The sequence below is a fragment of the Coptis chinensis genome, chromosome 7, assembly GCF_015680905.1.
Source record: "Coptis chinensis isolate HL-2020 chromosome 7, ASM1568090v1, whole genome shotgun sequence".
Classification (NCBI taxonomy): Eukaryota; Viridiplantae; Streptophyta; class Magnoliopsida; order Ranunculales; family Ranunculaceae; genus Coptis; species Coptis chinensis.
Window position 1 is genome coordinate 67,411,359 of NC_141462.1, and position 11,979 is coordinate 67,423,337.

General features: G+C 39.1%; 1 protein-coding gene across 1 annotated transcript; it reads right to left on the reverse strand.

Moving 5' to 3' along the window:
* Positions 1 to 586: 586 nt before the first annotated feature.
* On the reverse strand, positions 587 to 11,198 carry LOC147488486 (DNA repair protein RAD51 homolog 4-like). The gene is made up of 3 exons (XM_086571944.1): positions 10,996 to 11,198; positions 8,794 to 8,940; positions 587 to 1,288 (listed from the first exon to the last, which is right to left on the reverse strand). Exons 1-3 carry the CDS (start codon positions 11,083 to 11,085, stop codon positions 1,250 to 1,252), a joined length of 276 nt encoding a protein of 91 aa, XP_086428070.1. The 5' UTR covers positions 11,086 to 11,198; the 3' UTR covers positions 587 to 1,249.
* Positions 11,199 to 11,979: the final 781 nt, after the last annotated feature.

Genomic DNA, 11,979 nt, shown 5'->3' on the forward strand with positions numbered 1-11,979 from the left:
ATTTGGGCGAAAAAAAATAAGAGAGAAGATGAGGACAGACAGACAGAAACCAACCAAGTTAACAAGTTGGTTTTTGTCTCGCATAGCTCCTCTTCTCCCAAAATCGTTCGCTACGCTCACTCCACTCTATTTTCTTGTTGAATTTATATTTCAGCCGATGATCATTCACATGTATTGAAGCGTTATGCCAGAAACAATTAATGAGAGGTGCTACAAAAAAAAAATTAAATGGTCCCCCGAATGTGTCGTTCTGACATTAACTTCTCTACCAGTTCAAGTTCCTAACAAATGGGAACTGAAACAAGAATGTGATAGTTCAGTTTTGATTTTGGCATCAGGTACTAGCACTACATTATTCTGTAGTTGTTTGGACTCAATTCCAACCCTGAATTCTTTGTTCACTATTCGAATTTCAGTTTGCTCACTAACTTAAAGTCAATGACGCGCATCATCTAAACCTAAACGCAAGCACTTCCTGAGAAGGATTACCAGGGAGCAAAATATGCAGCGAGGCAAAATATGACAATGAAGATGTTGTCACGTGTCTTTTACCTAAAAACAAAAATCCAAAAAGAAGTTCCATAAATGATAAAGAAATACTTTTCTTGAGAAATATTTTTCAGTATATCCCGAAAACGATGTTAACATTCAAAATTGTTCCAAAAAATAGCTGCAACTATACATGTCCTTACATTTCCTAAGCATAACTCCATAACGCACCTATTTGTAAAAGATAAGGAAATCAAGATAACCAATCAGAACTCAAGAGTAATAGTAAACAGAGTAATCCAATAAGGATTGCCTAATGTACACTTGTAAAAAGACATGAAGTTCACTACACAGTACGGTCGACAAGAAAACCATTACTCTATGATACACAGCAGAATTTTCAGAGCGTCTTTGTCTTGAAAATAGTGATGCACAAGTCCAGTTTTGTTTTGAGCAGCACAATAAGGAAATCTCTGGTACCACTTCCCCACAAGTCTGCTAAACCACTAGCACCCAAACTAAACGCACATTGTGTCGACAAGAAAACCATTACTCTAAGATACACAGCAGAATTTTCAGTGCGTCTTTGTCTTGAAAATAGTGATGCACAAGTCTAGTTTTGTTTTGAGCAGCACAATAAGGAAATCTCTGGTACCACTTCCCCACAAGGCTGCTAAACCACTAGCACCCAAACTAAACGCACATTTCTTTCTTGGTTCAGTGTTTTCCCACTCAGACGGTATAAATTCCACCGATGCAGTCAATCCAAGATGCTGAACTTGGCAGATCTGCCAGAAGCCTGTAAAAATAAGATATGGCACATCAAATGCAAGAACACGGAACATGGAACCATATTTGAAACCTATCCTCCTCAATACAAACCATCAAATTTCATGTCCTTGCTGAAGGACTATGACCATACCTTATCAATAGGTCAAGGTCAATGGATACTGCCAAAACAAATGGAAGAAAAAGAACAGAACGGGGGGCAACACAGTAATTCAGGACAAAACACACTTTCAACTGGAGAAGTTAAAAGGTAAAATTGGATTTTGAAAGTTTCATGTAAAACTATTCACTGAAAAATACACAACTGTATTTTGAGAAATCATATAAACTGAAAACATGAACAACACAGGATGTTACCAAGGAAAAGACATTTTGCAGTCAGGACTTTAGTAACTGAAAGCCTCCACTGAGATAACCGTCCCCTCTTACACTAAATTCTGGATTTCTTCAGTTTTCTTCTGATTATGAACCACAGCATCCATGAGTCTGGCATTTCGTGAGAGTGGTATCACTTTTTAAAACATATGCTTCATTTTATATAGCCCTATACTGTTAACTAAATGACAATGTTGCATCATTCTCAGAGATATACAGTCAAAATAGTCGTTTATTTGCCTCGGTTATACTGTTGCACACTAGGTTTAGTTGAGTCGTCTTCCAACTAATAGCAACACGTCAGCAAAAACACATGCCTCAAGCTAATGCAGTAACATAACTTGTAATTCCTTTCCTCTCTCACTTAGCTCCTAAATTACATTGACACATGCACGTCTCCAGTGATGGACACAGGAACTTTCTCGAATGTATTCGACCTATAATCCACTTATCTGAAAATCGGTACTAACAGCTCGATAAGTTAGAAAATTTTGAAAATATAAATTAAAACTTAAGAATATTTTGAAATGTTCGGTCTAGATGTAGATGTAGTATACAAATGATTTTAAAGTAGGCAAAGGCTTATGTATTTATTGATGGTCCAATGGGATAAAGTAGAGTATTGTATTGTGTTTGACATTGTACAGAAATTGAGGGTATTCAACTGAATACTCTCAGCCCTACCTGGGTCTGTCCCTGCACGTCTCGATGTCCAACACTGGTACTAAGTGTTAGACGGCATCCTGTAAATACTTGCATTCGAGGACACTAGTGTGTTAATACTTTGTTTTCAGACTCGATTATCCCAACTCCTATCAAAATGAACACATGATTCCTATTGTTATAAGGATAAGATTAGCAAAGTTATCTTTAAATTAACCCCAAACACCATAAAGTTCAACTATAGCTCGTGAATTAGATGGATGGATGAACACTTCTCTCCATCATCACTCTTCTCAGCTCTTCTCTTCATTCAATTGTAACTAGACAAGGAATAAGTTTTTCTCTCTCTCTTGTTTCCTTTTTTTTTGTTTGTAAGCCTTTTTTTAAATGAGATCGGTAAGACAAGGAATAAGTATCATCTTAAAGGTTTTACCGACTTTGCTCCGGCACCTTGTTTCTCACTCTTTCTCTCCTTGTTTCTCACTTTTCTTTCTTGTTTTCTTTTCTTTTTGTTGTTCCTCTTCCTTTTCGATTTCTTGAATGGTTAGAAAATAAAAGGCAAACCCAAAATGATTTGCATAGCATGTTTGTGTGATGTGAATTAAGATTGGCGGAAGCATCAATCAATTAACAATTCACTCAAAAAATGGTTTCATTAAAAACACTCATGAAAAACGGTCTTTCATAAATCAAATAACTTAACCAAAACAACCTAGAACTAATGGAGGCACACTATTCTATTAAGGGTTAACTAGTATTACCCCCCACTAGATGAGCCAATTAGGATTTCCCCACTAGATGGAAAATTAGGGTCTCCCCTAAATACACACAAAAAATTCGGTCAACCCACTTTGACTTTTTTGTGTGTATTTTGGGGAGACCCTAATTTCCCATCTAGTGGGGGGGAAATCCTAATTGGCTCATCTAGTGGGGGGGTAATACTAGTTAACCCTTCTATTTATACTAAAACCTAAACCCTCCTCAACCCTAACCTAACCTAAATGGGCTGGGCCTGGTCCAACATGGCCTGAAACATAGTAATAATGAAATCACCAAGTTACCCCAATATGCATATTACATCACTATGTACCTAATCGAGTCTGTCAGTTTACCTGACACAGTTTTCTGAATATAAACCATGTTAATATGGCTTAGCACGTGATTCTAAAAAGTAATGAACGTATTTCCTTAACTGACAAATAATCTCTACCAAGTAGTGGCCCACCATTAAATAGTTGTAGAAAGAGAGACAGTAAAAGTTGGGTCTCAAAGTGAGACCCATCCTCTATTTATAATAACAGAGTTATAGTGTACATAGGTTGGGCCCAAGTATAGGCCCAATAGGACTAATATTACAATACTCCCCCTCAAGCTGGTGCGAAGATATCCAATAGACCCAGCTTGCCAATGGAAGAGCGAAGATCAGCAGGTCCCACTGGTTTGGTAAGAGTATCAGCAATTTGTGCCTTAGTCCTAACAAAGGACGGGGAGACAATCCCAGAACGAGCTTTCTCCGGCAGAAAATGCACATCAATCTCTATGTGCTTAGTCCGCATGTAGGACTGAATTTGAAGCTAAATGGATGGCAGCTTGATTGTCCGCGATGAACGATACGGATGATCATCGGCGGCAAAACCAAGCTCTCTCAAAATAGATTGCAACCACATAATCTCACAAGTGCCCAAAGCTAAGGCACGATACTCAGCTTCAGCAGATGATCTGGAGACAACAGACTGCTTCTGGCTTTTCCATGAGATAAGGTGATTCCCACGAAAAGCACATAAGCCGGTAGTGGAACGACTGTCAATAGAACCTCCATAATCAGAATCAGTGTAGCATTCTAAGGGACCCTGTGAACCGGTTGCATAGAAGAGACCTAAGCCAGGGCAAGACTCTAGGTACTTCAGAATATGCTCCACTGCATCCATATGAGATTGACGTGGAGCATGCATGAACTGACTAACTCTGCTCATAGCATAGGCAATGTCTGGTATAGTATTAACTAGATAAATAAAACGCCCAACAAGGCGTTGATAAAGTGATGGATCCGACAATAATGGTCCCTCAAATGCGCAACTAACCGGCACCATAGGAGTAGAAATGGTCGACAACCCAAAGATCCCTATATCGAAGATCTAGAACATACTTTCATTGAGATAAGGAGATTCCCCTGACTACGGCAATCTCAATGCCAAGAAAGTAACGTAGAGACCCAAGTTTTAACCTCAAAAAGACTTCCCAGCGGATTCCTTAATTTGTACAATGCTTGATCGATCGTCTCTGTAATAATAATGTCGCCCACATATAAGCAAATAAGTGCGGCCCCGTGAGTTCCAGAACAAACAATGTATGGTCTAAGTGGCACCTAGTAAATCCATCTTGAAAACAATCTCATTGAATCACCGAACTAGGCTCATGGTGGTTTAAGCCCATATAAAGACTTTATTTGAGTCGACAAACTTTCCCAAAGATACTCCCCTCACCACTCTAAAAGCCTGGTGGGGGTCTCGCGATCTCCGCGGAAGGAAAGCATTCTTCACATCCAACTAATGAAGAGGCCAATCATAAGAGGCAGCCAGGGAAATAAGAAGTCGAACACATTTTAACTTGCCTACCGGAGCAAAGGTCGCACCAAAGTCACGTCTAGGTACCTGTGTAAATCCCTTAGCAACCAAACGGGCCTTATATCGTTCAACTGTACCATCTGCTAAGTACTTCACTGTAAAAACCCATTTGTATCCAACAGGGCGAGTCTTGGGAAGTAAAGCAACCATTTTCCAAGTCTGATTCTGCTCAAGGGCTGTCATCTCAGCCTGCATAGCGGCTACCCACCAATGTGGATCTGACAGAGCCTCAGAAACTGATCGCGGTATCCAAATGGAGGAAACCGAAGTCATATATGTCTGATAGGAAGCAGATACACCCTGATAAGAGACAAACTGCGCAATAGGATGGTTAGTGGGAAAACCGTATTTGTTTGGGGGATGCCTGGTCCCGGAAGGAAAAGGGGCTCAACAATAGAGAATCAACGGGGAGCAATCATGGGGGAGTCAACGGTAGGAGCAATCCACGGTGGGTAGATCACTAGAAGGTGAAGGAATGTTACCCGAGGCGTTAAGGTAATGAAAGCATGAAGTAGAAGTGCAAGCAGTATACACTCAGAATGGTTTAATAGAGGGACCACCGAGGAGTATCAAAGACAAGAACGGGATAAACGATTGGAAGGCGCCTCTGCAAGTGGAAGACAAAGGTTCCGTGACAAATGTATAAGGACCAAAATATGCACTATGCTCAACAAATGTGACATCCAAGGTATGGCAGAGGCGGCGATTAGGTTGATGATAACAACGATACCCCCGGACATAGGAGAATACCCAGAAAGACACGAAATGGATTTATCATCCAATTTGGTCCCGTGGTAGACTCTTTATCATGAACATAGCAAACACAACCAAACACGGGAGAATAATGGGAAAAGTAACACAACCGGGTATACAACTTGAAGAGGGGCTTTACCATTAAGAACTTCGATGGGTGTCGCGGTTTTGAAAGGCGTAGGCGGCGGTAAGAACCGCGATAATGCCGTTAGGATTGAGGAACATGCATACCTTGCAACAAACACCGAACTACATCCATAAGACTCCGATTTTTTTCGTAGAACACCATTTTGCTTTCGGTGTATAGGGACGTGTCGATTCTTTGAAGGATACCCCGTTCATTGGTTAAGACGGGCGATAAATTGGTTGGAAACATACTCCTTCGCGATTATCGGATCAAGTTCGCGAACCACGATATTGAGGCGAAGTTTTAATGAATTTGAGAAACCGAGTGAAAACAGGGGAGAACCCCGATTTCTTGCTATGTAAATAGATCCAAGTACACCGGTAAGGTCATCTATAAAAGTCCGCGTAGTACCTCTATGGCGGAGAGGGTAGTCACAGGAGAGAAGGGCCTCAAACATCCATATGAATCACATCAAACATACAAAGGAGATCTAGAAACGCGAGGAATATAAAATTACGCACATGTTTAGACAAAGAACAAGTATCACAATGAAAAGAGTATTTTGCATGCTTTTATTAATTCAGAAATAAAGTACATAGATACTTGAAGTTGACATGACCTAATCGAGCATGCCAACTTTTCAAAGACTTCGCAGATAAAACAAATAACGGCCTAACACGTGCAACACACTAGCATGCAAACCTCGATCTTGGTGGAGCAGTGCGGGACAAGGGGGATCTCCAAAGTAGTATACCCAGATGCTCATAGCCCCTACAAAAATCTGCCTGCACTTTCATCGGTTCTAAAGATAACAAGAATGGGGTAAGAAAAAACAACGTAAACGATTGATAATCTTTAGCAAGGCGACTAATTAACATATACGGGGCTAAGTGTTAAGTGAGGAACATGTAAGATCGACTCTAAAGAGATAGCGAGGGGATAATCAACAAGATCCTTTTACGGGTAATAGTGGTGTATATGAGCCATCCGCAGCGCGGACGGATGTGAAAAAAGATGTGCTATCGATAATAATCTAGACTCACCACCATATGATTATTTGCCCGTAATCAAGGACCCAACCGGATGGAGGTGGGAAGCGAACATGGAACGTAGTAGGTGTACTTGCGGGCGGTATCATGGTAGAAGTACTAGTTATCCCCTCACATAGAGACCAGCATGCATAAACCGATCAATCTGTCTTTGGGTAAAAGTCCCGAATCACCTAAACTCCCCTCAATGATGACTACCGGAAATATCGGCCAATAGTAATCGATCTAATGGAGCTTACGCTTGCCCTATTGGGACGGCTCGGATGCAACCGATAGCAACTATCAATAAGGTGGCCAACGCCCTCGCGATGATCACAAAAGCGTCCACGAAAGTGTTCCGGATGGAACAAGAGAACTAAAAAATAGACCCACGGGGTCGAAAGTAAGAGCAACAAACGCCATCCGATCGATAAAAGCGGTTGCATCGAAACCACCGAGAAGAAAGTAATCCGAACACGACGCCATGTTTTCAATAACGCATCCTTTCACCAAGAGATGGAAGAGGAGCAATATTGAGAACTCGAGGTGCGAATGGCTTCAAAATCGAGTGTGAACCAATAAGGGGCGATGAACTCTCTATTTCTCCTCACGCTCAAGAAATGGCCATAACAAATCGGTGCCATACCAATAATACCGATAGGAAGTGTAAGCGAGAAGCTCCTCCCGCTTCAAGTACCAAAGTAAGCTAAGACGAAAAGCCCCCTCGCGGTAAATTTTCCAAATCACGGTGAGATTTCATAAATTCGAACCTCATTGCTCATAAGAGCATACATTTCGAGAGAGCAACCCACAAACCATCAATAGTCTCATAAAAGGTAAACATCTTTATGTATTATCGCTCCATAGAGTTGAACAACCAACTTAGAATCATATAATTGGTCATGGACCAACTATTGTAGGTAAGGGTCTCTATTAATTAGACAAATCATCTTGTTGGGAACAAGCCAATCTATCTTCCCTTTGCCCCCAAAAATAAGCGAACATAACGAGCCCAAGAGTGGAAATTCCGCCCATTAAGAAGAAGCGGTAGTAATTTTCTTTGAAGAAGAGAAATTATTCAACAAGGAGACATCATCCGCATCTTTAGAGTCTTTATCCGTCATGATAAGGAATATAGTGCAAAAGAATAGTACCTTGATGTGAGAAAAAAAGTTATAATCATTTGAAACCTGCTTGGGAAAAAAATGTGATTTAACAGGAAACCTACCGAAAATCCGGTGATAAACTTAAAACCTACCTGGGAAAACAATAGGAGGTAAAGACAAGTCGCGCCGATCGGAAAGCAACGGATAGCGCAGTCGGCGAACACGCGTCGCCCGCCATGAATAAGGAAGGGGTGTAATTTAGGGTGGTGGCTAGGGTTTGATCTCTTACTTCTCTCTTCCCCTCAACAAGACATTTGGAAATACAGTGCAGAAAGGATCGACATCTTCACCGGCCGGTGGGAGTGGAAATGCACAGTGTAAGGACTAGACATTTTAACCCCGATGAGAGTCAACTCGAGACCTCTCGTAAAACCAAAGGCTCGATGCTATATAGAAAGAGAAACAAGAAAAAGTTGGTCTCAAAGTGAGACCCGATCCTCTATTTATAATAACAGAGTTACAACAGTACATAGGTTGGGCCCAAGTATATAGGCCCAATAGACTAATATTACAATAATAGTAATCAAATTTCTTTTGTACCTGCAATTTATATTATACACAAGTTTTTTTCATGTCATGTTCTCTGACAGTCTCGTTCTCTATCCCACTGCATTCTTTGGTTACTTGGGGTCAGGAATCAGGATAAGCACAGCATATAAACTTAATTGGATACAAGTCACATCTGAAACGTACATGGTGGTGCTGGGCATTGTTTTAACTATAAGCATATCTTGTCAATATATATTGTCAAATCACAGTAAATGATAGGAATAACATACCATGCATGGGTGCTTTAAAATGGATACATTGCACAGATTGCTCTCTTGATCATGTGAAAGCAGTATTCGCACATGCGATACATTCTTCCAACTCTCAAAAGCGGGTTTAGAAGATCCTCCTTCTCCACTCACCATGTGATTAGCAACCTAATCAATGTTGCAGTCACATTAGCAAATTACAGACAAAAAGTGTCAATGTACAATTCGATATCAATTTAGTTTTAATCGGTAGAGAAGATATATCGTGTGCAGGGAATTAACGAAGAAAGAAACTCTTGTCATAATTTTTGCACAAAGGTTATGTAATCATGTGCAAGATTGCAAGAACTTAAGTACATACTTATATTTTACGCTAGGACAAATCACCCAATTTGGAAAGATCACTCATAAATATAAAATATGGGACAAAAAACAATTTATTTAAAGCCAGATACAGAAAGCGTCTTTGAGGTCTGGCTTTGCAGTTAAAGCTACAAAAAATAGGTCAATGTTTGCAGACTTTTGCATTGAAGTATCGGTTAATCTGAAATTCCATACTTTAGTGTCAATTGAGTTAGGAAAGGAGATATTAGAAACATCACAGTGGAGTACTCTTGGATGCCATATGCATGCAAAAAAAATGTGGAATACAAAGGCTTAAGCTACAGTGACTGAATGGGCCTTCTACTACCAACACTGAAACTGGTTTGAGAATGTGAAATGGAGGTAATGGAACAACACTTGTAGATCATAACACATGGTTCTCTGGAACAACAATCCTTTGAGTCACTCCTTTGGATTTGGATATCCCCTCGTTGGACATCAAGCTCAATCATAACAACTTCAGCTATTATGGTGTAGTCTAACACGATCCCCAACGCCCCACACCTTCTAGCTTAAACCCCTCTAGCTTAGATGAGGCGAGTTGGTTCTAGCTTGCAGATTTCTTCATCTAATGATGATGTCAGGATTCATACTCCAGTTGGCAAAAGATTATACTCAAGGTGAGCGAACCAAAGTTGTGTGAAGACTAAGATCTACTAAATACATTAAAAACTGGATAGAGCTCTCTCACGCTGAGGTTAATCCCACCATTAGTATGATCAAGCAAGCGATGGATATGTGATGTAGAACATGAAGCATGGTTTTAGAAATTAGCATTATTGGATTTTAATATTAGTAGAATTAGAAATTGGTTTACTTAGGGAGTTTTATTTGAGTTAAACTAGAATCAGAATTAGTTTCCATTTGCAATTACTTGAAGTCCAAGAAACCATATCTATAAATATGTGTTTCTTATTGTTTTAGAAGCAACAATTATGATCAATTGAATTGAAGAATCACTATTCCAAGTTTATCATTCTTATTGTCTCTTTTCTTCTCCATAGTATTCATCTTCTTCTTAATCTATTGTTCTTATTATTCTAAGTTTCTTATTTTCGCTTCTTCACATCTTCTCCAATCAAGATCTCTTTCTTCAAAAATCAAACCATGTTCTTCATTAATATATCAAAGAACAGAAAAGTGAGACACCTTTGCTGATTACACTAAGGTGTGGGGCAATGATCATGGATGGACTTCTAGATGTGGGGCTTGTTCTAGATTCTTGCTTAAAAACTTGAGAATGTGCAAAACCCAAATGGATAATGAGAATAATAATTCTGCTTTTTTTACAAAACAAATGAAAGCCGAATTTATAGATATGGTTTCTTACTCTAAGCAATTGCAAATACCGATTGATTCTATATCTAATTGGACACAAAACTAGAAATAACTTGACTCTTAATTAAAATCTCTAGAACATTACTTAGTTAAGCATAGGTATCCTGTTCTACATCATCAGCTCTATAGTTTGTGTTGCTCCGTGCCCTCCCCCGTTAACAGGTGTGTGTGGGTGTGGGTGCATAAACCCCACCCCACCTTTTCAAAATAATAACAATAATAATAGTAATAATGGCATCAGAATATCACTTGCACCAAAAAAAATTAAAAAAACTACATAACAAGCAGTGGTTTAAAAGTCTATGTTTGAGTCAGATGCATGACTATAATCAAAGAGCTGAGTTAAGATACAAGAGGAATAATGCATTTGGCAACAAGCTCAGTTTATAGCAAATATGAATATAATAGTGTAAAAGACCAGTCTGACTCTATACAGATGCTGCTGTAAAAAAGAAAAACAGAAGATGCTGTAAAATCCTGTAATTTCTTTGCTTAACTTACCAAAACACAGAGACTATGCTCGTGAGCTAACTTCTTCAGCAAAAACCCAGTAGAAACCATCAAACAGTGTCCTGCATTTTTGTTAAACATAAATTTGGCTAACTAGACTATAACAAACCTTCAAGAAGTGCCAAAGTACCAAGTAAACACACAAAACCTATTAGAGTAGTATAGGTTAGACAATAGTATACTAGTAGTTTAGCTGGTTAGAAAATGTGTATCTTTTCTTTTCTATTCCTGATATATAGAAAAGGTGTTAAGATCTTAAAAAATGAGCAACCCACTATACAGAAAGAAACAACCTTATCTTGCTTCATTGGTGGTTCAGATTCTTATGTTGAGTAGTTAGTACCCTTCATTACAGAGATAGTTACAAATACGATAAAAATGACACATCAAACAATGGAATTTAGAAACACTTTTCGCCACCAAATGAAAAAGTTCTAGATGGAGAGTTCAAGATTGCAGATTAGGAAGCATTGCAGGATCAGAAAAATAAAAATGGATTCTTCATAGAATTTTGATTTGACTTGCCAAAAACATAACAAGAACAGGACCGACTTTAAGCTTAAAAAGAAGACCAGCCTGTGCTTACACAGACAAAAATCTTGACAAAAGAAGACCAAGAAGTACCAAAAGAAACAGTCAGAATACCCAGAATCCACTAAAGATTTGTTCCAAATCGTGTGTTAACACACAACAAATCAGGGTACCTATCCCCTAGCTTTTGAACCCGTTATCCCTCACAGGCTAATGTAAGAGAAGTCGTTCAGTAGTAACAAGAATTGAGAATAACATTATGAGCAACTTAGATATATAAGGAAGCTATCATGGAGCACCACATTGTGTGTGTTTTGGTATTGAGGAGGTTGAACTGTAATATACTTATGGCAGAAAAACTGAAAGATGCTTTGCACAGTTATTTTTTCTTTTTTGATCCATAAAAATTGAATTGATATATGTCTAAAAACAGTGCATCAGCAC